The following is a 27,016-nucleotide window of genomic DNA, read 5'->3' on the forward strand; positions in this document are numbered from 1 at the left end:
GCCGATGAACCCCAGGATGCAACGATAAGCATGCGGGTGACTTAGAAATAATAAATCATGTCAAGAGACAGAAGCTACCAAGAATCTGCTAATGAGCATCCAAAATGTCCAGATGCAGTTTTGATTATGTGAAGGCTCCCAATGTTTAAGCATAGCTCAGCCATCAGAAAGCATTGAGTCAAATGATTCCCTTCCTCCAGTTGCATGTGACCTGAGGGTTGTCTGTATGTGTTTTCCACTTCATAATGTCAAGCTTGATTGCTCGATGGAGTCATGGGTTCTGACCATACAGCACAATACAATCCAAAGAAGGCAGAAGTGCAGCAAACACGACAGCCTCTGAGTCTGCATTTTCCAAAAACCACAGTAATTTAGGAAAGCCATGAGAGAAAGAATAGAGATGAGAGAGATGTAGCCCTAGATCAGTGGTTCTCAGCCTGTGGGTCGCGATCCCCTTACAGTCAAATGCCCCTTCACAGCGGTTATCTAAGACCATCAGAAAGCACAGATAGTTACATTACAATTCATAACGGTAGCAAAATTACAATTATGAAGCAGAAACAAAAAATAGTAATTTTATGGTTGAGGTCTCCATAACATGAGGAACTGTATTAAAGGGTCACAGCATTCGGAAGGTTGAAAACCACTACTCTACATGGTCTGACAGGGACAGAGAATATCACAGAAGACAGCAGGTCTGGATGTTCACCAATAGTGAACATAGCCCTCTAGTCTTTCATGGAACCTTGCCAAAATGCCCAGGCCTCTGAATGGACAGGGAGAGTGGGTGGGGAAAAATTTGCCTCCAGCTTTCACTGAGGCCTAAACATTACTATTCTCTTGACCTCCCGGATATGGAATTTGGTGCTTCAAGTGGCTCTTTGTGGTGCACGGGGGACTGTGCGGTGGTAAGCAGAATGAGCTAGAAGCTGAGGGGCAATATTGTAGAGTTGCCTCTGCAGGACAGGTGTAGGCATTTCAACAGTCATTGCCAGGATGAGGTATGCTCTCCCGTCACATCTGAGTCTTCCCTGTTTCCAAAACGAGTCCCAATTTCAAAGAAATGAAACAAGACGGACATCGAATTTCATTTTAAAAATCAGAATATTCTATTTTTTTTGTAAGCCACATCTGTGGGGCGAATTCTGTATTAATTTTAAATACACATAAACTTACTGCAGTAGTCAGCCACAGAAGTTGGATGACCAGCCAGTAAGGATTTCAGTCCTGATTCTGTTTAGCATTGTGATGATAACAGTGGGCAGACTCTTCCATCTTCCTAAAATTTGTTTATAAAAGATGGATGATAATAGTATCTAGCATGAAAGATTTTTCAGCATTAAAGACAATGGCTGTAAATATATCTCAGATGATAAAAGCTAGGCTCACAAGCAAATAAATAAATTACACATATATATATAAATTAAACAGAAAAATTTTTAAATATTTAAAATTTTAAGAAAGATAAGGATTGATTGAGGCAAATATTAATTCACTGAGTGTAGACATTCATTATAGACAATGAATTGTCTATAAATGTTAGGGTTACCCTTGTGGATTCTTGAATATTAAAGAGGTCTTTCCACCAAAGCAGAGAAAACCATCAGCCTGGAACAATGGAGGAATGTTTCCTATGAGAAGGTGAATTTGAGATGGGTCTTCACTGACCAGAATTTGGATAAGCATCAAAATGAGACAAAAGAAAGACAAAGGACAGCAGGAGGGGAGCAGCCAGGCAGGAGCAATGTGCTGTCCTCTGGGAGACTGAGCGCTCCAGAGCTCGCACTCCATGCACCAAAGCCACGGCTCATAAGCTTGTCTGCAGCTGCCATTCTCACTCCAATCGCCTTCTTGGAAATTGGGAAAATAGCACAGATATTTAGAGAGTTTTTTTCCAAAAAGCCTGGAGAGATGGGAAGGAGCTGGGGGGCAATGGAGTCACATTGTTCTGAGCAACAGAAAACTGTGATTTCAGAATGGATTCCAAGAAGCCTGGCTTTGAAAATGGAATTTGCATCCATTGATTTGCCAGGAAGATGCTTTCTTCATGAAAATGATGTGATATTTGCCACTTGATGGTGCTGAAGAGGTAGGAAAACTCTTCTGATGAGCATCCTGATGCTCTAACTCAACTAACAGTCCTGTCTCCCCTTTGTATTCAAGAAGAATCCCAACAACTAAAAAAGTAGCAGAAAGGTCTACACCTTAGAATCATGGGACTGAGGACTGTGACAGCATTTGTGACAATAATTCCTGCCAAACTGTAATGAACAGGTATAGCTTTTTACCTTCAGCGAGGAAAACCATGTTGGGCAGCAAGATTAATAAAATAACATATTGATGGCAATGACTTGAAGAAATTATAGAACTCTGCTCTCATCCAAATCTAAGATAAAAGGAAATCTCATTGTCTATGTCATTAAGAACTTTAAAAATGCATAGAAATGTCTGGCATGAAGCCCACGTGAAGTCGCTGATAGACTGAGGCTATTTGAATCCCTTTCAACTTCACCTGAAAGCTCTCGTGGTTTTCGTCCTGAGATTAAGACAGAATGTTTTATTTGGAAAGAACAGAACATAGAATCCAAGAGATTTTCTTAGTTACCTAAGCACTCACTGGTTGCAATGCTCTAAGCGACTTCTATGTGTGCCTGCTTGTGTGCACATGTCGTGCACACAAATTCATGCGTGCAACCACACACGTGCATATATGTGTTTTAGAAAACGACTAGACCATGTGCATAGTCATTCTTTATTCACCTGAGTGTGCATCCATAGATTGAATGGAGAGACATGATCACGGGCGTGCCTCATAGTTTGTTACTGCATTGTACCCAGCTATCAAAACAGAATTTTAGGCTATCAATTCAGCTCAGAAGGTAAAAGAATTTGTACATGAATTTGACTCCCAGGTCCCAAAAGGTGACAGGAAAGAATGGACTCTCAGAATTGTCTTTTACTTCCATACCTAAGGCATGGCACAATTACTCCTGCAACCATGCTTGTCTCACACACACACACACACACACACACACACACAGGCAATGTGTGTACAATGCATGTACACACACCACACCACATACAAACACACAAATGCTCATACACACATATACACACACACAGGCTCATACACAAACATACAATGAATTTTATAAAAGTTAAGAAAAAATTTTTTGTGGTTTTTATGGGTTTTTTTTGTTTTTTTGTTTTTGTTTTGTTTTTAGTTTTTTGAGACAGGGTTTCTCTGTGTAGCCTTTACTGTTCTGGACTCACTTTGTAGACCACACTGGCCTCAAACTGACAGAGATAAGCCTGACTCTGCCTTCTTCAGTGCTGAGATTACAGGTATATGCCACTGCACCCAGCTAAATTTTTTTTTTTAATTTATCACACTACTTCTGTTCTGCCCAGTAAAATGGATAGGATATAAAACTATGCTGACAGGAAAATAAGGATAAGAAAATACAGACAAAAATTTATCCTCTCTGACGAATATCCTACTCAACCTTTGCTCAGTCATTTACTAGTTTGGATTGTATTGGAAAACAATAGTTGGTATTTACTCTATATCATGTGAGGTCTAGATGCTGGGAGATATCCCCTTGCTCCGGAGAAGGCAATTTCAGGGGCTTCTGGAATCTTCCTTTTTAAATTTGGAAACGGCATAATATATAGTGGTAGTGGCACAATAAATAATAAATGAGGATCTAGACTGCTGTGGCTCACTTGTGCGGGTAAAACCGTCTTTGAGAAGCTAACGTTGGCCTGCTGTAGTGTCACATCATAATTTCTACAGGGCATTCTCTTCCTTTTCCTTTCCTTTGTGCCTTCATGCAATGCTAGGGCCTAGGAGCTGCTACCTAGCCCTGCATTCAGGCCTCTGGAATCTGCCTTCATAGCCTCTTACGTGGGATGGAAGCTACTGGACAGGACTTGAGGGTCTCAGTCTCAGGGAGCGTGAGCAACCCTGTGCTAACATGCAGAGAGGTGAAACCAACACAGAGAAGCAGAGGTTCCCAGCCTTTTGCCACACAACCCACATTAATAAGAAAATAAACCAGTGCACATCACACACACATGAACAGCACACACACAACACACACCCCTTACATACAAATACCGCACACACAAATACTCCCACACACAACAACAACACACAAACATCACCCCACACCTGGCTCCCCGAACAAGAGAATCAAATCAAAGCAAAAACCCTGTCTGCTTGGCTCACTGACCTATGGAAAAAATAATGAAGGCGTGAGTCCCAGAGCTTGAGAATATGAGCACGGGTAACTGAGGCATGACGGGTTCTTTGACTTCCCTGTCTTTCTCCCAAATGAAGTGCTTTAATTTTGCTGCGTAACAAAAAGGGGAAATAATAGCAAAGTAGATTTACAAAGAAAATGTAGAGCTAGTCCCGCAACTCTCAGAGTATGGAGTCTGACCGACCCGCCAGTTCGTTAACGCTCCCTTTCCTTCTGAAACAAGAGCAGCGGGCACGCTGGCAGATCTCACTTTAAGGTGGACTTGGCTTCCTGCTGACTCCACAGCAGCCCCGCACAGCTGTGGCTCGGCAGCGTTTACAACCCTCCAGGCTGCCATTCTGGGCCGTGGGCTCACGGACCGGAAGACAACTTTCATCACATGCTTCTCTTCCCACTTCCTGCGCTTGCTGAGTTCCTCCGGGAACCCTTTGTTTGCTCCTGCTGCGCTGCTCTGCCCACGCTTGCCTCAGCTCTGATCGCTCCCATTTTGAATTCTAGTAGTAAACACATGGTCCAAACCTCATGTGGAGTCTTTGGAGAGTCATGTCAGCTACATCCCCAGCGGATCCACTATTTCTCTGTGAGAAAGCGTAATGCCTGTCGCCAGAATTTGTGTTAACCGGAAAACTGCTATTATTTGTGTTTTTCCTGATAGTGTTGAGGCAGCACTGGGAAATAACCAGAAAAGGAGAAATGGGAGTGTATTAAAAACTGTGAGTGGTCAGAGTGCGCCTTAATAGACTATGAATGGAAGTAAACGGGGTATAAAATGCAAAAAGCTAATTACAAAATAATATAACCCCGCTCATATCCCAAGACAAAAGCCAAGCCACAGAAGAACTTGCAGAGGAGGTTAGCAAAATAAATGTCAGTGTCCTCATCTGAACTCTCATCTCTAGCCTAAGAGGGCAGTTAGAGGTAGAGACAGAACCTAGCGTTAGACAGGATTTTAGGATGGCTTTGTGTGGTTGTTTGTGTGGTGTTTGTGTGGTGTTATATGCCATTTGAGTGTGTGAATGTTCTGTGATGGTATATGCGTGCTTTATTTGTGACTGAGAATGAACTCTCAATGGGGTTGTGCCCGTGTATGTTTGATTAATTGTGGACTGTACTATATGTGTGATTCTCTCTGTGTGTGACTCTGATAACTGGGTGTATTTGATTTTGTATATGATCATGTGTGACTTTCATGTGACTTGTATATGTGGTTGTGTACATATGATTGATTGTCTTGCGATCAAATATATGTATGACTATATGCATGTGATCGTGTGCGAATGTGTGGATGTATATGTGTGGATTTATTGTGACTGGATATCACAACATATGTATGTATTGTGAGACTATATATATGTGATAGAGTGTGATTGTGTTTATTTACTGTGTAGGTGTGTGTGGGGGGGAAGCTTCATCTCTCCCTTGATGGGCACAGAGATTTCATGTCCAGCAGGAGACAGAGGCATAAGTAAGGAAAAGGATATTAATTGTGCCAGGAACACGCCTTTACAGCCAGGGAGAAGTACTTTCTTCAAATTATGATCAAATTCTTGATTAATCAAGTCATTTGGATGTTTAAGCTACAATCTCATGACAATTGTTTTTTTAGCTTGTATATACTGAATGATTTTTTTTCTTTAAAAAAGTAGTTTATTTGTGGTGTGTGTGTGTGCCACATATGTGCAAGTTCATACAGAGGCTGGAGGACTTCAGATCCTCTGGAGCTACAGGTGGGTGCAAGTGGCCTAGCTTGGGGACCAAACTCAAGTCCTCTGGAAGGGCATCAAGTAAGCTTAACTACTGAGCCATTTCTGCAGCCCCAAAACAAATGATTTCCTGTTATCAAAAACAGAAACACTAAGCTCCAGCCTGTGATACACGTAATAGAAAGAACCAGACAAACGAAACTGAATTTGCACACAGAAGAGAATGACACTGTTTTCTCTGTTACCTTGCTTTATGTCAACTTGACGCCAGCTAGAGTCATTTTTGCAAAAGCGAACACTGATTGAGAAGATGCACCCACAGACTGACTTGTGGGCAACCCTGTGGTGTGCTTTCTTGATTGAAAATTGGTGACGAAGGGCCAGCGTATTGTGGGGTGGTGCGACAAGCCCGCTCTGGGCTTGTGGTCCCAGAGTTTATAAAGAAGGAGGCCATGAGTAGTAAGTCAGTAAGCAGTGCTCCTCCTGGCCTCTCCATCAGTGCTGCCTCCAGAGTCCTGCCCTTTCTCTCTCTATCCTGACTTCCCTCAGTGATGGACTCTGCTGTAGAATAAGATGAAATAAATCCTTTCCTTCCCAAGTGGCTTTTGGTCAAAATATTTTATCACAGCAATAGAAACTAAGATATTTTCTGATTATATGTAAGGTTTTATATGTGTAAAAAAAAACAGTTCAATACACTAGTTTAGGAGAATAGAATTCAAGACAATTAAAAAATTTATTTTAAATTTTTACAAATAATATTTAACCCAAATTACCGAATTGAGCCTAATTACCTCTGTGGATTTTTATGGTACACTTGAAATAATGCCATATACAATGTATGTTATAGTCTATGCATTGTATATAATGTATTAAAGTTGATATTATGCCATATCTACTTCACAAAAGCCCATACATGTTTACATGTATGGGCTGGTATTCTTAAATGTTCTTTTAAAAAATATGAAGCCTCAAACAAAAGTCTGTGATTTTCAGGATTGTTTTTTGTCCAGTATCATTTTCAAAATAAGGAACAGACTTTCAGGTTTTTGAACTTCAGTGTAGCCCTTGTCCTATAATTTATTCAGTCTTGAGTATGTGATGGAGGCTGGTGGCGGGGGTTGGGCGTGATTAATGGCAGAAGTAAACCTCTAACCACAGCACTTCCATTGGAGCATGTTGTCTGGCATTCTGATGATGCAGAGATTAAGGCCTCAAGGCTAATTAGGAGGAATTACATGCAAACAAGAGGACTAGGAAGGGCTGTGTCTTTAAGTTCGGATGTCCCATATTATACAAGGGCTAAAAGGAAGGCAGAGAGTCAGCTCAGAGCCTGCATTTGTGATTTGAGACTTACCTTAAAATGACAGGAAGCCATTTATGGATTTTAAAACTGGGGCTTATGTGATCAACAGGAGCCTATAATTTATCATCCTCCTAAACCGAGGGCAACAGCATTATGGAGATAAATATGCTGTCCCAAATGGCATGCCTTATAAAACCAAAGGATAAATGTTTTCTTTGCTCTTCGGCCTGTGCAATTTCTGTTTCTGTAACCAAGCAGGAGGTGTTTGTGGCTGATTGCATTACTGTGTCGCTCTACTCTAATGTTAATTCCTGAAGGTCTGAGCAACTGGGTCACTCGTGTGTTTCTGGTTGTTCACAAAAATACAAAACAAGAAAGTGGTGTGTACTTGGGTGTGTACTTCCCACACATCTGTGAGAAGCTTAGGCCCTAGGATGATGAGAAGGTGACCCATCAAATCCAGGAGTTCAGGTCTTGCTTTCCCAGGGCTCTGAGGATAAAAGCAGCGTTCAATAAAATGGCACAATGGTCTTTGCTTTCCCGTAGTTTTATAGAATTTCCCTTAAGCTATTATATTCTTACTCCAACTTGGGGGAAAAGTAAGGTATTAATGACAGTCAGATGGCAGCCTGAAGGATTTGGGTGATATTAACTTATATCTGTGTGTGGTCATGGGAGTACCTGCCCATGGTGCCACTTGGAGTTTTAAGCTAGAGTAGAGTTTTACCTGGCCAAATTTATAATGGCAGCCAACCTCTCCTCATCATATTCCCTTCCTCTTCAGTCTTTCCCTTCCTCCTTTCTCTATCTTTCTTCCTAACTCCTTCCTTCTCTCTCTGATAGTAAAGAGTAACAAATGGGGAAAATTCCATTTTATAAATGGGAACCCTAAAGTAATTCATCACACATATTATTTTGTATGCATACGTCTTGCATAAACTCGATTTCCACTAAAAACCATGGACAGACGATGATATTGTGCACTCTAGAGATAACTGAACACTACAGAAAAAGGTCATTTGGTAATAATTTCATTCTTGTCAAAGAAATCCTGGATTTACCAGCTAATCTTAATTGAGCCTCTTGAGGAGAAGTAACCAGCCAGAGACAGTTCATCAGCTGATACGGAAAGTAGATTTATTTTACTTGTCTCGGTAAAAGACTAGAGCTGCCTGAGGACTGTGCTGGCAATGTGCTGGCACTTGTTTCTTCCTCAACCCTGCAGGGATGCCCTCTTTGATAGTGCTCCTATTGGCAGCACCTGGCTATCCTTGGAAAGGTCCCAGGGGTACACTGTACCAACAGCACTCACAAAAAGCGCGCTAGCTATTTCTTTGATAGTCATAGAAGACATTTATTATAACAGAAGGTACTGAAAGGGAAGTAGTTCAGGAAGCTTAGTGTTTTCACTGCCATCTACTGTTCAAGACAGGAACTACAACCTCCAAATCAACATTTTCTTCCTCCTTCCTTCCTATCCTTCCTCCCTCTCCCCATTTCACCCCCCTCCCAGTGCTCTATCTCTTGCTGTCTTATTTTCTCCCTCCTTTAATTTGAAGGTTTCACAGTATATTTTGGCACTATTTTTCTCAAGAAATGTGATATTTTTTTAAAAAATCGAGAAAATTCAATTTTATAAATATGAGGTATAAAATAACTCATTTTATATTCATCTTCTTTAAAATATGGTTGGAATTAATTTGTTTCATAAACACTTAATGAGTTCCCAGCATCGACCACTCATGACCATGCTAAGATTAAACATAAGAAGGAAATTCAGCCATCGATAGATAAGTAATTAATGGGGGGAAGAATATTTAAGTGGCCTTTTTACATAATTGTGAACACTCCTCTTCAGTATCCTTCTCAAGCTCAATGAACATTGAGATCAAGTAGCATATTAAAGGTTAGGTAGAATGTTTCTCATATCAATAAGCTTATCATAATTTTGTCATGCTAAAATCCATCACTGTCTCTTGATCCACAAAGCACAACTTTCACTTACTGTGATTTATAACCTCATGTGCCTAGAAAGTATCAGTTCACTAAGAAAGACTGTCCTAAGTGCAGTGCTTATGCTCAGAGGCTGAGGCATTCCATTATAAAATCAATATATTACATCCATTAATACTTACACTGATCTCATAAGAAAAGCCTCCAGACGTTGGCTATTCTCGAGCTCATGGTGATAGATTTTATGGTATTCGAAATTAATTTTTTGCCTGAACGCTTGATATACTGTTTTGAACAAATGTTGCCGGCTATCTTCTTTGGACCAATGGAATCTCTGAATTAATTTTCAAGAAAATAGTTGTCACTTACCAAAGCCTGTGGGTCAGGGAACAAAGCAGCACATGGACAGTTTGGTATTTCTACTATGATGGGCTTAAGTAACAGCAAGTTTGAGCATCTCTCTTGGGGTTTTGATGCATCCATCAATAAGTGAATAATAATTCCTAATATTTTTATAAGTAGAGATTTGAGATCACTCTCTGATACCTAAAAGAAATTAGGGTCCCTGGAACTTCTGCTGTAGAGTAAACAAGAATGGTCTGTTGTGAGAATCAGGTTGAAGGAAGCTGCTGCAAGGAACTCGATCAGCTGCACGTACCTTTGCTGCTATCTGTAAGAGTCGTTAAGGTAGCAGCATAGAGACGGAGGTCATTGAAGTACAACACGCCATTTCCATTTCTATGTCTCTAATAGAGCATGAAATTCATAATACCTTCTCACACTTTCATGTTTGCTCATTAGCCCACTACAAAATCCACTGGGATAAAAAGGAAATACCATTAGTATTATGGCCAATTTTAATTTTAATTTTCGGACAGAAATAGTTTTTCATCAACAAGTTAAGTGATGTGAAAAACTTAAATTTTCTTCTACTTCGTTATTCTGTAGCAGAATACACTATTATTTTAATAGTTGAAATTTAGTTTATTGCTAAAATCAAGGAGATGAAAGGGAAGTGATTTATTCATTAATTTACTATTGTTTAAATTTCATAACACAAAATGAAATTTTTACTCGCCTGCCTGTGTGTGTGTGTGTGTATGTGTGTGTATTCCATCCTGATTCAATTTATCATATACTTTTGACTTTCATGCCTCAACTGATAAATTTGCCTTACATGGTATCTTATATATTTGTATATGTTGTTTTAAACATATATACTTAAGAATTTGAGATAAATAAACTTTTTAAAATGAAAGTTCATCTTGCATTCATCTGAAGGGACGTAGATGTCTGGGATGTTTTGAAAATTATAGATTATTCCAAAAGAGGCTGAAATGTGTTTGTGCCACATTCCATTTTGCCACTCTGTAAGAAGCTACAGCATCTTGAATATTTTCATTACAGGAAACAGTGTGCTTTATATTCTCTCAGAAGAAGAGAATGGGAGAATAGAGATCTTAAGTCTTCAAAACACTAGAAGGAATGCAATAAACTTTTGCACCAGGATATGTGTGTGATTCTCTTTCTCTTATATACAACAGCCTGAGAACTGTCTACATTCATTCTTAGATCACAAGCATCACACATCAATATTATTTGGAATTTAGGTTTTATCAGGTTTCTGATACTCCTAGCTATTACCCATTACAGTAGTCAGAGTGACTGGATTATTTAACCCTTCAGAGAACACTGAAGCCAGCTGGTTCAGGATACTGGGAGTCAACCAAAGGTACATGCATCTCTGCTGCTTCCTCAGAGGAAAATTCCTTGGGAATCTAGATAAAGAGAGAGACAATATCTTCTTCCATGACAGACAAATTGGAGACACTTCCCCCTTACTCCAGAGTCACAAAATGGTGATAGCAATTTCAGATTTGTCTTCTTTTCTGTGCAACAACCATAACACTCAGGTCTATCACCTGCTCCGAGATCTACCAAAATATCTGATCTTAAAGAAACGAGAAAACCAAAACAGAACAGAACCGCGGACTTGAAAGGTGGCTCAGTCATGAAAACGGTTGCCACACAAACATCAGGAGTTGTGTTTGACCCCCAGAATCTATTTAAAATAAAAGCTGGTGTAGTGGTGTGCGCCCTTAATCCCAGAATCTGGGGGAGGGGACAGGACCATCTCTAAAGCTGCCCAGCCAGCCTGTCTAGCCTAATAGCAACCTCCAGGCCAGTTAGGAACACCATCTCAAATAATAATAATAAGGTAGAAGGCACCCGAGGAACAGCAAGTGCGACTCTCCTTTGGCCACCACACGCATGCATATATGTGCACATGAACCTACATATTACTGTATACTCACCTTCACATGGAGACACATGCTTGTGAGCATGCATATGTGCACACACGAACACACACTCAAAAAGCTGCCATTTTCACAGTAACAAAAATGTAAAAACCAAGTACAGTGTGCCATGAGGTAAAGTTATTAAATTTACAACGATAAAGATGAAGATGCCTTCATTCTTGAAAAACGTTCTATACTAGCTTGTCCCGTCTGGTGTATAATGCTAGGTTTGCGGCACACATTTTATCATCTCAGACAGGATGGTGAAGCAAGAAGCTCATGAGTTCAGGACTCCCCTAGTAGCCAATCACAATAGGGTTAATTGAAATTCAATAATTAAAAACAAGTTATTAAAATTCATTAATATATGAGTGTGCATAAAAATTAGATTTAGTTTGTAGCTTGAGCTCATCTTAATATTTTTTTTCTATGATAGGTAACAAAAGTTTTAAAAAGTATCTGGAACATATCACAAGATCTCATTATTATTAAGTTGCTAATTCATCTCAAATAACATACATATTAATTTCAAAGTTATCTTCTGCAGAGATAAGAGTCTGTAGTAAACACAGTTTGATGTACTAGGGGAAGGCTACTCTATACAAGCAATGTAGTGTTGAGCTACTGATGGGCAGTTTTGAGCAGTAGAACTGACTTGGGGACCAGGGCATGTCTCTCTTAGTACATGTTCCGCAGAAAGGAATATCAAAATGGAGAAAATATGGGCACCCAAGCTTGACTGATTTTTCTTCTTTGATGCTAGGTGAAAGTAAGATCTATCACTTATTTATTTATCTATTTATTTGTTTAAGAGAAAATGGGCTTATCTGTTAAGGCCATGCAGGTAGTCATCTGCCTTTCTGAAAGCAAAGACCATCAATCAACAATGAAACAGTGCCCTCCTCCTGGGGATTCTCCTATATCAACGTTCAGAGACACTTCAAGAGGGAAAAAAGGAAGGAGAGAGAGAGAACTGTAGTGATGTTTATCCTGCCTATTGGAGAGATCCGTGACTACATAAGATGCTGATTAAACCAGGTTTGGATTGAAAAATCTCAGCAGTGGAAATTAATCCTTTTATTAGATGGTATAAAAGGCCTTAAAGTGTGATTTAAAGTCTCTTTTTTATCAAATAATCTTATCATTATAAATGTGAGAGGAACCTTGAAGTAAAAAAAAATAGTATGTGAAAAGTTATAATAAGAAAAAAAAATGAACTTTTTTTTTTACCAGATAAGGGGATATGGGGACACAATGATTTCTCATAGAGACATTACTGACCAAAACCTCTGATGGAAGATTTACCTGCTATTTAATGTGATAAAATGTGATTCCCTATGTAATTCACCATGGATTTCTGCTTCCTGGTGAACAAGGTTAGATTATAACTTACAGTGAGACTTTACCTACGTTCTCATATAACATAGGTAACAAATAGCCTCAGTTCACATCATATACTCAAAGCTGAAGTTTTCCAAAGAGGGTCTAAGAGCGTCATAACCCTTTGAGTGAGAATTATTGTGTCAATGTGGCGGGAAGCAAGGCCTGGAAACCGGGTCTCACAACATATTCTGTGTTCAGTGGATTTAGAAGAGTGCTGAGCTCATCTTTGTGAGTTTGAGTGGCTGTGTGTGTGTGTGTGTGTGTGAGAGAGAGAGAGAGAGAGAGAGAGAGAGAGAGAGATATTAAAAATACTTTATGTTTTCTGCCAATAAAAAAAATTCTCAAAAGTACAGGAAGTAGAGTAAACATTGACTGCATACTAAAGATTTCGAAGATTGGAAAGGAAGCAAGATCAAAGGATGGTTACCAGTCTCAGGGAACAGTGAGCCCTGATTTGATGGAAAGTTAATGCATGTAAACAACTCGAGGGAAAGGGTAGAGCCAGATCACTGTGCCTGATGAAGAATAAGAAGGGAGAAGGGAGGGAGGAAGAGAGGGGGAGCAGTTAATTTGAGAAGGCATATAAGACATATTGAGGCCATGGAGTCCTAGGAACTAAAACTGAAAATGGATCTCATCCGTCCTAACAGGGTCACTTGCTTTTCTCCCGAATGGGGTATTTTTCTTCCATGGAAACTAATTCTGATGTGGTAAATTGTGCAGAGAAACAAAGCCTGTGCTTGAAGGGAGTCTCTCTGTACTCCCCAGGAACTCATCTGCTAATAAAGTGCCTGTGGGAACGAGTAGTTATAAAAATGTTTATCCCCAGGATAATTATTAGCCAACACCGGAAGCATTCTCTACTTTCCCCCATGTCACAAAACAGGAGTGGGGCAGAGGGCCTCTCCAGCACCAGTGATGTTGCTCAGCTAATGTTCTGTCTCTCCCCTGTTCACAGAACCTAAAGTGAGCTGCAAGCTAGGCCGGTCTGCGTCTACATCAGGAGTTCCTCCTCCTTCAGTTACTCCTCTCAGGCAAGCCAGTGACCTACAACAGAGCCAGGTACCATCATCGTTAGCCAATCGTGATTGACTTCCTGTGATGCAGCATACCAAATGCTTCCCACCTGTCTGTCCTGTGTTGCTGTACACAACATTTGCATTCGCTTTGATTGCTCTCTGTGGGTACCGGTAGGGGAGGAGTTGAGCGTCTGTGTTTTCATCCCCAAGAGAGTGTCTTTCTTCTTTGTGATTGGTGGACGTCTCTTTGCTGTTTGTGACTGAATTGTTTTATGTCTCTGGTTTCCATCCTTCTGAAATATAAATGTATGGGCATAGTGGCTATTTAAAAAAAAATCGTTCTCTTTTCCATGTTTTGTGTACTTTTATACTGTCTTTGAAAATTTATCAACATTTGATAAATTTGTCTACTTTTTTTGTGTAAATTTCTTTTTAAATGTTTTGTCCACAATATTTGCACAGATGTTGTCAATGAATCTGTACGTATATTTTAACTTACCCTACTATACTGTAACATTTGTGGTAATTTACTTAAATTTTTATTTAGCTTCAAGCATGATTGTAAGACAATGTCAATATTGATGTTCTTATAAATATTCATATATTTATCAACTCCTTGGATTGAATGTGGCAGCTAGTCTTTCTTTATTCTTAGGCCAGATAGACAAATTAGCCAAGCAGATAATTTAGATATTTACCAACAGCTGTAGATTAATAAGGCAAGCTTTTAAATAAATGGCATCTCTCTCTTAAACCAACACTATCAGAAATGTTCTCAGAAAGGAGAATGTAAGTGTCTATGCATGGCAAATGAGATCTTCATTATCATTTGGAGAAAAAAGATAAGAAATAAAGGCATAAGCTAAAATACCATCTATTACTTTATAGTATAATATGTTGTTTTCATGTTCATTTGGGTACATGGCTGTGAATGGGAGTTAAGAACATGGAAAATCACTACATGTAAATATTGTTTTTTAATTCAAACAATAAGAACCCAATACCTCACCTTAACTGGTGAGGTTTAGTCATTGTTGCTTTGAGGTATTGTGGTTATTAAGCAGGACAGCGTCACTTTGGAGTAGTTCTGCTTTTCAGCTCTGTGTTTGCCTCCAGAATGCTCTGATGAAACAGGAAGTTATAAAACTAATGATAAGATGTTCTAGGAAACTGCACCGCACTAATCATCAAATTGCACATTCACCAGTATGTTGAATGTCAGGATCTTTTAAGAACATAACTAAGAGAGTATTTGCAATTTGCAATGAGAGGCATTGTGCTTCTTAGTATTATTGTCTGACTAAACTCTGCACAGTATTTAATTTATGCATATATGGATATCTACAAACACTTGTCTCTCTCAGGTGCATCTCAAGTGTCATTTAGGATTTATTGTGTCTTAATTTAAACCACTAAAGGCCTTTGTAAGTAAATGTGTCCCTCTGAACTACTTCCAGGATGACAAGACAGACAAGTCATCAGAGGACACTTGCCCCTGAGTCACAGTGACAAAAGGACCCCTTCTCTACTATCTCTCAAATATTGAAAAAGGGTCGTAGGCTGTAATATGAAGATTAGTGTCTTCCAACACAGTTAGGAAACTCTGTCTCCCACTTGTCTGATTTGATTGTATGCTTATGGTTATATAACATGGAACGAGAAAAATAACCAAAACAGAGCAGGTGACCAAAGCTGATCTTTTCCTGAACACAGAGCTTCCCTGCAGAAGAGATTCCTATGGACCATGCAGGAGATAGGGCTAATAGCATCTGTCATTTATGTTAGTTTACCCTGAGGTTAGCCCAGCTTAATTTTCTAAATACAGAAAAACCCAGCAGAGGGACATTAAAACAGATACAAAGATCATTAGATGAAGTCAGCTCATGTTGGGAAAATGTTTATCTGTACTAACTTCAAACTGAAAAAGAAATTGTATTGGCAATGTGTGTGTTACAGAAATAATGCTTGTTTCAATGAAATTTATTGAAGATGGTATCTAGCTCTGTGAAATATGGAATAAATTAATGTTAGTAATAAGATGACTGGTGACTAAATTAACCTATAACCATGCATTATGATGATGTTGCATTAGCATAATTGAAGTACAAAAATCCCCATTATCTTCTATGTACTCTCAATAGTTCTGTCTGATTGATTTAGGAAAATGAAAGGCTTTACTTTCTTGTAGAGTTCTCTCTTCTGTTTAATTAATGTCAGAGTTAAATAAGGAAAAGATTACCTTTAAATGGCAGCTGGATCTTGAAATGTTGGAATTATTTGATTTCTACATTCATACATGGAATTCAGACAGCTGGGATTCTGATTATATTTTATAACCAACTATGTCATGGATATTTTGGCATATAATTTATATCTGCATGGCCATTATATTTGTATGCTTTAAGTAACAGATATTTAGAGACCCCTTTTTTAATCTCATAACCAACACCTCAAGAAATCTGTTACTGAGCAGAATACAACAAAGTCAAGCCTGCTCCCAACAGGCTTACCATTGGATTACTTCCAGGTGTGAGACAGAGAACAGGGATTTAGAACTCTAAGAAGACTTAAATCCATGGGGTAGAATTGTTTTAGTTTATCTCCATTTAATTTGATGTTGGCTATCAGCTTACTATCTATTGCTTTCATTATGTTTGGGTATGGACATTGTATCGCTGATATCTTCGAGACTTTTATCATGAAGAGCTGTTGGATTTTGTCAAAGGCTTCTTCTACATTTAATGAGATTATCACGTAATCATTTTCTTTCAGTTTGTTTATATGGTGGATTACATTAATGGATTTTTGTATATTGAACCATCCCTGCATCCCTGAAATGAAGTGTACTTGATCATGGTGGATGATGTATTTCATGTGTTCTTGAATTTGTTTTGCAAATATTTAATAAGTATTTTTGCATCAATGTTCATCAGGGAGAATAGTATGAAATTTTCTTTCTTTGTTGAGTCTTTGTGTGGTTTAGGTCTCAGGGTGATGGTGGCTTCATAGAATGAGTTTGGTAGTGTCCTTTCTATATCTATTTTGTGGAATAGCTTGAGGTATATTAATATTAGCTCTTCTTTGAAAGTCTGGTAGAATTCTATGCTAAAACCATCTGGTCCTGGGTTTTTTTTTTGTTTTTGTTTTTGATTGGGAGAAATCTTTTTTACATTTATGCATCTATCTATCTATCTCTCTCTCTCTCTCTCTCTATTTATTTATTTATTATAATTTATTCACTTTGTATCCCAGCTATAACCCCCTTCCTCATTCCCTCCCAATCCCACCCTCACTCCCTTTTTCCTTTCATGCCCCTCCTCCAGTCCACTGATAGTGGAGGTCCTCCTCCCCTTCCCTTTGACCCTAGCCTATCAGGTCTTATCAGGACTGGCTGCATTGTCTTCCTCTGTGGCCTGGTAAGGTTGATCCCCCATGGGGGGGGGGTGATCAAAAAGCCAGCCACTGAGTTCATGTCAGAGACAGCTCCTGTTCCCACTACTAGGAAACCCACTTGGACACTGAGCTGCCATGGGCTACATCTGTGCAGGGGTTCTAGATTATCTTCACAAATAGTCCTTGGTTGGAGTATCAGTCTCAGAAAAGACCACTGTTTCCAGATATTTTTGGTTCTATTGTTCTCCTTGTGAATCTCCTGTCTCCCTCCCCCCAGGTCTTTCATTTCCCCCTTCTTTCATAAGATTCCCTGCACTATCCCCAAAGTTTGGTTAGGAGTCTCAATATCTGCTTTGATATCCTGCAGGATACAGCCTTTCAGAGGCCCTCTATGGTAGGTTCCTGTCCTGTTCCCTGTTTTCTCCCTCTATCCCATTTGCCTTTCTGAATGAGGATTGATCATCTTACCCAGAGTCCTCCTTCTTGCTTAGCGTCTTTAGGTGTACAGATTTTAGTATGTTTATCCTATATTGTATGTCTAATATCCACTTATAATTGAGTATATACCATGTGTGTCTTTCTGCTTCTGGAATACCTCACTCAGGATGATCTTGTCTAATTTCCACCTTTGCCAGCAAATTTCAATGGAATACTACTCAGCACTTAAAAACAAGGAAATCATGTTGGGAGAATTTTGTGGACTGTTTCTACTTTCCTAGGGGTTATAAGTCTGTTCACATTGCTTATCTGATCTTGATTTAGCTTTGATAGGTGAAATCCACCAAGAAAATTGTCCATTTTTGTTAGCTTTTAAAATTTTTCGGAATACAGGCTTTTAAAGTAATACCTAATGATTCTCTGGATTTTTTCAGGGTCTGTTGTTCTATCCCCATTTTCATTTCTGCTCTTGTTGATTTGGATACTGTCTTTCTGTGTTTTAGTTAGTTTGATGAGGGGTTTGTCTATCTTGTTGATTTTCTCAAAGAACCAGCTCTTGGTTTCATTGATTCTTTGTATTGTTCTCTTTGTTTCTAAGTTATTAACTTCAGCCCTGTGATTATTTCCTGCAGTCTCCTCCTCTTGGGTGTGTCTGCTTCTTTTTGTTCTAGAGCTCTTAGGTATTCTTCTAAATTGATAGTATGAGAACTCTACAATTTCTCTATGAAGGCACTTAGTGCTATGAGCTTTCCTCTTTGCACTGCATTCATTGTGTCCCATAAGTTTGAGATATTATGGCTTCATTGCATTGAATTCTAGAAAGTTTTTGGTTTCTTTCTTTATTTCTTCCCTGACCCAGTGGACATTGAGTAGGGAATTGTTCAGTTTCCACGAGTTTGTAGGCTTTCTGTTGTTTCTGTTGTTGTTGGGTTCCAACATCGGTTGTCTGATAAGATACAAGGGGTTTATTTCAGTCTTTTTGTATTTGTTGAGGCTTGCTTTGTGAGCGAGTATATGGTTAGTTTTGGAGAATGTTCTGTGAGGTGCTGAGAAGAAGGTATATTCTCTTGTGTTTGGGTGAAATGTTCTGTTGATATCTGTTAGGTCCATTTGATTCATGATGTCTGTTAGCTCTTTATTTCCCCATTAGTTTCTGTCTTGATCTGTCTATTGGAGAAAGTGGAGTTTGCAGTCTCCCACTATTCATGTATATGATTTAAGGTTAGTAGTGCTTCTTTTACTGATGTGGATAACCTCGTATTTGGGGCATAGATGTTCAGGATTGTGACATCATCTTGATGGATTTTTTCCTTTGATGAGTATGAAGTGTGTCTCCACATCTCATTTGATTAATTTTGGTTGAAAGTCTATTTTATTAGATACTAGAATGGACTACTCTAGCTTGCTTCTTGAGTCCATTTGCTTGGAAAACCTTTTCCAGTCCTTTATCTGAGGTAATGTCTGTTTTTATTGCTGAAGTATATTTCTTGTATGGAGCAGAATGATAGGTCCCTTTTTTTGGTTTTTTTTGTTTTTTTCAATGCAGTTTATTCAGGAACCTTGAACAATCTTCTGACCCTGGGGAAAGCCAGCGCACAGCTTAAATAGCCTCTGGGTAGCCAACCCCAGCATGCCACGTGGGCAATGCAGATAGGTCCACATACATGGAATCAAGCCAGATCCTCGGCCTTAGCCAAATGTGGAGTTGTTCGTGACAGAGAGCACTCACCATCGGGAAGGTGGAAGGCGGAAACCAGCTCCATCTTTAAGGCGCAGCATTACGCAGCTCTCTACAGTTCCCCCTTTTTGTTTTAGACGCATCAGGCAAGAGTAGAGGTCTGATCTCTGATATTAGAAATAAATTGGGACTTTGTACTGATGTTCATTTAGGTGTCATCCACCCAAAGAGCATCAGACCCGTCCGATACCTTTTTCTCAGAGGCGGAACCTGGGTCATCAATCCGCATGCAATCAGACATGCTCTTCTCTGGGTCCAAAGCGGCTGACCCTGAGTGCAGTGCTTAGCCTCGCATCCTGAGCATAACATTTTAGCTCCCATGCTTGGGGAGACTGACCTGCTTCAATGGCTGTAAAGGCCTGAATGGTAATGGCTGCATTACGCTGTTGTGAGACTCTAATCTTGCCACAGGATTATCATCATGGATTGCTGCAGCCATGAATCATCTGAACGAATGGGCGGGCATGGGAGCGTTAGCAGGCCTTCTGGTGTTGGTCTCCTTGGTTTGCCTGTGGTATGTATGCAAGATAGGTCCCGTTTTTATAGGACCTGTTTTTGAGATCATTTATATTGAGAGATAGTAATGACCACTGGTTGTTAATTTCTGTTTTGTTTTGTTTTTTGATGTTGGTGGTAATAGAGTGTGTGTATATGTGTGTGCATGCTTTCTTTCTTTTGGTTTTGCTAATGTGGGGTTATTTATTTCCTGTGTTTTAATGGGTGTCGTTGGTCTCTTTGGGTTGGAGTTTTTCTTCTTAGTATCTTCTGTAGGGCTGGATTTGTGGTAAGTACTTGCCAGGCCACCATGGAAGAGGATGCGCTCAGTCTTGAGGCAACTTGAAGTACTGGGACGGGTTAGTGAGAGTCTCCCTTTTCTGAGGGTAGTAGGGGTAAAATGGAAGGGGGACGAGGAGGAGAGGAGGAGGGGGACTATGATTAGAATATAAAGCAAACAATTAAATAAAGCTAAAAGTTAAAATTAAATAAACAAATTCATGGGGAGGCAATTAGATCAAAGGACTCCAAGTGTCTACCACCTGGCCCTATGACCCTCTGTAGCTGGATGTGACCTTTATATCCTTATCTTCGGAAGTCAAGGATGTCAATATAAGGAATCAGCCTAACGGAAAAATTATAAAGTGGCTGAAGTATATTCTTTACTGCATGAAAGGCACAGAAGTTATGCAAGTATCTAACGTGACATTGGCACAGTGACAGTTCTCTGTCATTCATGCTCATCTCTCCTTCTTGCATGTAGGACTCACACAGTCATGTGCAAAGCATTCCTGTATCAGGGGACATCATATACCTTCCCTTACTGTCTCACGTAGAACTGAAAATGCCAGTGTGAGGTGGCTGACATAGCCCATTCAGGGATTTTTGCTTATGGGATTTTAGATCCTATGAAGTGAAACACTTAAACATGTCACTTATTTTTTTTTTATTGAGCCTGTTTTCTTATCTGTAGAATACAGGAAGTATCTTAATAGTGTTGTTGAGAATCAATATGATTAAAAATGTGTTATATAAAATATATGATTTATGTTATATATGATATATAATTTGTTACATATAAATTATGTTTGTATACCATTTTCAATTTATAAATAGTAACTATATTATTATAATTAATATAATTACATATTAAATATAAGTAAAATTTTATATATGAAAAGGACTAGGCAAATAATATTTACTAGAAGAACATTAATTCTTTCTCTTCTTGCTTTACATCATTTTACTCTCTCAATAATTCCATTTTTCTACTTGCTGTAAGATTCTAAGGAGGATACTTCTAACCAGTTGTATGATAAAGAAAGTGAATGTGGGTGGATGTTTTGGCTTACCCCAGTATTACAGACTTAATAATACAGTAAAAAACTGAACAATCAGAATGTGCTATATAGTAGCAACTTTTCTTGTCTTGTACTTACCATGTGCGATTTGGATGCAAGATAAGTAGAAATTGACTATAGGTGTCATTTCAGCTCATCTGTCATCTAATATCATTTGTTGTTCTGTTTGAATTAAATGATGAATGCAGCAGAAATGCTACAGCTATAAAAGATGCTATTATCCCTTGTGGTTAGGAAAAAAAAAAAAAAAAGAACATGCAGAAACACGGGACACATTTTTGCTAAGGTCACAACTTGCTTTAGCTCTCTACTGTTTCAAATACCTTGTTCTCTTTAAACACCAGCATATGCATTTTGGAATACACGTTTAACAATTGAAATGAAAGGGCTTCAAATGACCTGCCCACACTGCTTGGAGAAAGTTAAATGCATTAAATGGATACATGGCTCCCTCTAGCAACTGAAACATATATTGCAACTTGCTCTTCAAAAGGGTTTTTGTTTTGTTTTGTTTTAATCCAGAGTCTTACTTTTTGGGTGAGAAATATAAGGAATTACATACAATGTTCCACCAATGCTGTGCATCTTTATGAATAAATGAATAAGTAAATTCTAATTTCACTGGGCTCTATGACACCTTCCCTTCATTTTAATGATCTTTATCCAATCTGATTCTTGAGGGGAAAAAAGTTACCCTTCTTTAACAGGTGTAAATTAAAATTCAGAAAAAAGCTTTAATTCAACAAATGGAAGATTATCTTCTTGATTTTTTTCCTGCCATCGAAGTCTTTGGTTTGATTAGCCTAAAAAATGTTTCCTAAAGAGATTCTCTCTCTATCTAGTGGGTAAGTTTACCTCCTACTTAGGTGACGAGCAGAGTAAGAAGAAATGTTTGTACAGTTGTTCTCAACCTTCTTAATGCTGTGACCCTCTACCCTCATGTTGTGGTGACCCCTCAACCACAAAATTACTTTATTGCAACTTCATAAGTGTAATGTTGCTACTGTTAGAAATCATAATGTAAATATATGAAATGTGACCCCCAAAGAGGTCAAGAAACACAGATTGAGAAGCCCCGCTTTTTTTAATTAATAAATATGGTCACACAGCGCATGCCTTTCTGAAGAAATACTGGAGATCTTGAGTTCTTCCCCTCTCTTCTGTGCTACAAATAAATATACCCTTCAGGTTGAAGCACCTTTCTAAACAAAGCAGGTATACACAACATTTGTGTTCTTCCTGCAAGTTCCCCAGTTCTGACATATCTAGTAAGAAGACGTAGTATTTCTATAGTGAGGAAGCTGGAGCTACAGTGTCGTTGTCCATTTAAATTCTGATTCTTGTCTCACACTGCTGCCCAGGTCACCTTACATAGAGCTGCTTTCTTTATGCTCCATTCTCAACTGCTCTCTGCATTCTCTTTCCCTCGCGGACTTATTAAACGTGCAGAGTATCATAGACTGACCACCCATGTTCACTATTCTTAAATAGAAGTTGCGTAGAGGAGGATGGATTTCAGCAGTACTTCAACTAAGCAGGGTCCTACCTGTGACCAGAAACTCCAAGGGTGAAGCAGGGTTGGCAATGTGACAGTCTTTGAGATATGACTCTCAACTCCCCCTTGGATCCCCACTCTTTGTGTTCTCCATCAAAAGAATTCAGAAGAGACACAGAGAACAGAGTGTAAAAGACAGAATTCATTGCAGAAGAAAGGGATGGAAGTGTGAGATGGCCAAAGAGATCATTGCTCCCAATTATATTTTAGGATCATGTATTGGATGTTCTTCCATCGCAATGATAAAATACCATAACCAAGGCAGCATATAGAGAGGAGGGTTTATTTGGGCTTATGGTTCTAGAGGAATAAGAGTTCACTATGGCAGGGAAGCAGGGTAGCCAGTAGCCAGTTGGATGAGTATGCTGTGTGTTCACATACTGAACTGCAAGCAAAAAGCAGAAATAACGAACTGAAAACAATGTGAGATTGAATCTTCAAAGTCTCTTCCCAGTGTCATATTTCTGTCAGCAAGGCCACACCTACTAAGCCCCCTCAAATGGGGACCTACTGGGGACCAAATATTCAGATGCCTGAGACTCAGGGCTATCTCTTTCACACCACTACAACTGGCTTCAGATAACTTCTAAAGTCTCTAGAACATTCAGCATTTGAAGGATGGGGCAGTATTTTCCTGTCCAAGTAGCTGGCAGACCCTTTTAAACCAACTTTTATGAAAGCGGGTAATGATGTCCTTAAAATCAGAAAGCCTTTGACTAGAGAACAATTTAGGTAGTTTAGGTGGTAATCTGTTAATGAACTTCTGGCAGTTTAAATGCCACGCTTCCTTTCCAGGGCCAGAGATATGATTTAAATTTCATTCTGCTGAAAAATAATCAGAGCTCTGTAGTAACAGTCCTTAGTTTTAAAAGCTGCCAATTATAAGGATGGTACCCATGCCCAGTAATCTCCATGCCTACTAAATGCATGAACTACTTGACAGCTAGAAGAAATCCAGTGTGGTTTGCAACATTCTTTTATGGAGTACAGGGCTAGGGCTGGGAGAAACTTCTGACCATGTTGAAACAACACCTAAGTGCTCATCCAAGGCAGTGTGAGCATTCAGTGTGTGGATGTTCGTTCACACGTAAGTGAACACGTGCTGCTATGAGTGTGCATAAGCATGCATGCACATGTATGTGAGTGCGCATGCCTTTGAAGAATAGGCCTTGTGCACACCTAATACACTGCACATTCTGAAAACAAGGTGCACACCAGGACACAGCTGAAAGTATCAGCTTCAGGAGTGTGGGGGCAGATTTAGCCAACAGCTCACAACAGACATTAATGTTTTCATTGAGGCTTACCTGGCTTCTGGATTTCTACAGCCATCCCATAAACGGACACATTAAAGGGGGAAAAAATAACCATACTGTCAGTTCAAAGCATTTGTTTTCACGAAGCAAAGACTGCATTAGAGCTGGTTAATAATCCCTGGTTGTCAGCTATTTTGACAGGGATGGTATTTGGTGTCTGAAATGCTGCATTTAATGGCTCTGTTCCTAAAAATGAGGAAGTCATTTGAAAGACCAAAGAGTGTCAAGAGTAATCCTACCTGACACAACTTTGCATATGAAAGGGAGGGAGGCTTTCCAGGAGAAGCTCAAAGAACCAAAGTTGCTCATCTTTCAAATGCACCCTGGGTAGATTCCCAATCTGTGCCATTTACCAACAAAGACCTAAATAATGAAACAAGGGGCTCTTGGGAAGCAGAGACACTCACACCAACCACATCTTGGTGTTGCCAAGCCTGTGGAACCCCCAAGTGTTTTGGTTTCTGAATTCTTATGAAGTAAGATAATGGATTTGAAAGCACATCTTAAACTAGAATATTGGAGAGTAGCATTGTTCTTTTTCTGTCGTTCATTTGTTCATGTGTGCCCCTTTGATCATTTTGCTTGAGCACAGAAATGAGGAGAATTGTCTCTTTCTTCTCAGCACAGGCATCAAGCGAACAAAGCAGTGGGCAGATCACCAGAGGGACCAACCACACCACCAGTTTTGTTCTTTGAGTTTCTGCTTCTTGAATCTAGATGTGTTTTGGAAAACAGCTGTGCACTTTTATAACAGGACCATTACCTCTAGTCTATCTTTGCAACTCCAATCTCTATTCCAGATCTTTTTTTCACACCTATAAAAGAGTAATTATATGTACTTGTGTGCACGTCCCTGTGTGAGAGTCTGTAGAGTTCCTCATTGCCTACAGTGTAGAAAGCACACTACTCCATGGATTGCAAAGTCCTGATGAGTTGGTCCAGGTCTCGTTCAGCTAATTATCCACCACTTATTCATATCCTTCCACTACTCCTGGTGTCCACTTTACACTCTCCACCAGGCAATCCCTCTCACACTTTAGTGCTCTAAGGGAGTTTACAAAGGTCGCATAGGGCCTAGTCTCTGGAAATGTTCTCCTGGTGTTGACGGGAGTAACAGCAGTTCATCCTCTGGCCAGGGTCAGATGCACTCTGCTGTCGAGGGAGCTGTTCCTACTACCCCAAGAGTGCCTTCCTTCTCTTTTTCACAATCTAACTGACCTCATAGTGACACTGGCTGAAGGATGTCACTGTAGATCATGGACCTGTCCGCTGAACAGGCTTCTCACTCTAAGAGACCGGATCCGGAAGCCTGAAGAAAACAGGCCACACCTGTTCTTCTTGTCTGTCTGCCCCAACTTCTCTTCCTTTCTCTCTTTGAGACTGAGAGTTAAGAAGCCCTGCTATACCGTGGCTCACCAGTTTCTACTGATGGCTCCTCCATGCTTTCTGGCAGGTACATTATGTTGATCATAATGGCATCATGTGATGCCACCCCCAACGTTGTAAGTCAGATATTTTCTTTTATTCAGGAACATTGCTCTGCCTGGTTTCTCCTCTAGTGTTTCGCCTGCCCTTATCTATCATCCTGAACAAAGACCACGAGTTCTACCACACTTGGTCTGTTCTATGTCTACCCAATCAAGGAGCATGAGAAACTTTTGCTGAATTTCTTTACAATAAAAGTTTTAAATTTATAACAATATAGCAGATATTTGGGGGAGAGGAGGAGAGGAGAGAGAGTGAGAGACAAAGAGAGAGAAAGAGAGATCACATTTCTCTTCTGTAGCCATAAGTATTTTCATTAGATTAGGTTCCTTAAGAGTACAAATATTTATTTCTAATATCAGAGATCAGACCTCTACTCTTGCCTGATGCGTCTAAAACAAAAAGGGGGAACTGTAGAGAGCTGCGTAATGCTATGCCTTAAAGATGGAGCTGGTTTCCGCCTTCCACCTTCCCGATGGTGAGTGCTCTCTGTCACGAACAATTCCACATTTGGATAAGGCTGAGGATCTGGCTTGCTTCCATGTATGTGGACCTATCTGCATTGCCCACGTGGCACACCTGGGTTGGCTACCCAGAGGCTATTTAAGCTGTGGGCTGGCTTTCCCCAGGGTCCGAGGATTGTTCAAGGTTCCTGAATAAACTGTATTGAAAAAAAAAAAAAGTGTTCAAGGCACAAGCATAGATTCAGAAAACAATAAATAAATAAATAAATAAATAAATAAACATGCAGCTTTTTAAAGTGATAAAAGTCAAGGCTTGGTCTAAAAAATAAATAAGTAGCATCAATAAAAAAAAGAGTACAAATATATATTTTCAATTAGAAAGCTCTAGCTGTCTTAATATGTATTGAAGGAACGATTCATGATTAAGGTATAACAGATAAGCCTGCGGCAAGCTGTGATAATGATTGGTGGAAACATGGGAACTCCCAAGAGTGTTCTCACAATTCTCCTGTACCCCTCCATTGGAGGAGCCCAATGCTTGCTGAGTGCGCCCAAGAAAAGTCAGAAAGATAATAGAAATGCAGTGCCAACAGAGAGAAGTAACATAATAGTCAAACTCATACAGGAAAGAAATCCCCATCAAACTCATTCCTGGGCATGAAGTTTATTTTTAATCAGCTTTGTCAACAAAAGGAGGAATAGTGTATCGCTGGTTCCATTATAGAAAGACATTCTACAAATACGTATTTAGGGCAGAATATTAACTCTGATGTACAGTGGATGAAAGTGAATGAAGACCTGTAGAGTTCCTGAGAACAGAGTGGTGAGGGGCCTGTCACCGC

The 27,016-nt window shown here is 39.5% G+C and overlaps 1 protein-coding gene across 5 annotated transcripts in view; it reads left to right on the forward strand.

The window, feature by feature from the left end:
* The window catches only part of Nyap2 (neuronal tyrosine-phosphorylated phosphoinositide-3-kinase adaptor 2), a 271,105-nt gene that overhangs the window by 204,854 nt on the left and 39,235 nt on the right, over window positions 1-27,016 (forward strand). For 4 of the 5 annotated variants that reach the window (XM_060368703.1, XM_060368706.1, XM_060368705.1 and 1 more), the window contains exon 7: window positions 13,869-13,972. In XM_060368703.1, the coding sequence (XP_060224686.1) occupies window positions 13,869-13,972 (104 nt within the window). Of the gene's footprint in view, window positions 1-13,868; window positions 15,944-27,016 lie in introns of those variants that run through there. The other variant, XM_060368707.1, reaches the window with a different exon arrangement.

Source organism: Meriones unguiculatus, chromosome 15 (genome assembly GCF_030254825.1).
Source record: "Meriones unguiculatus strain TT.TT164.6M chromosome 15, Bangor_MerUng_6.1, whole genome shotgun sequence".
NCBI classification, from domain to species: domain Eukaryota; kingdom Metazoa; phylum Chordata; class Mammalia; order Rodentia; family Muridae; genus Meriones; species Meriones unguiculatus.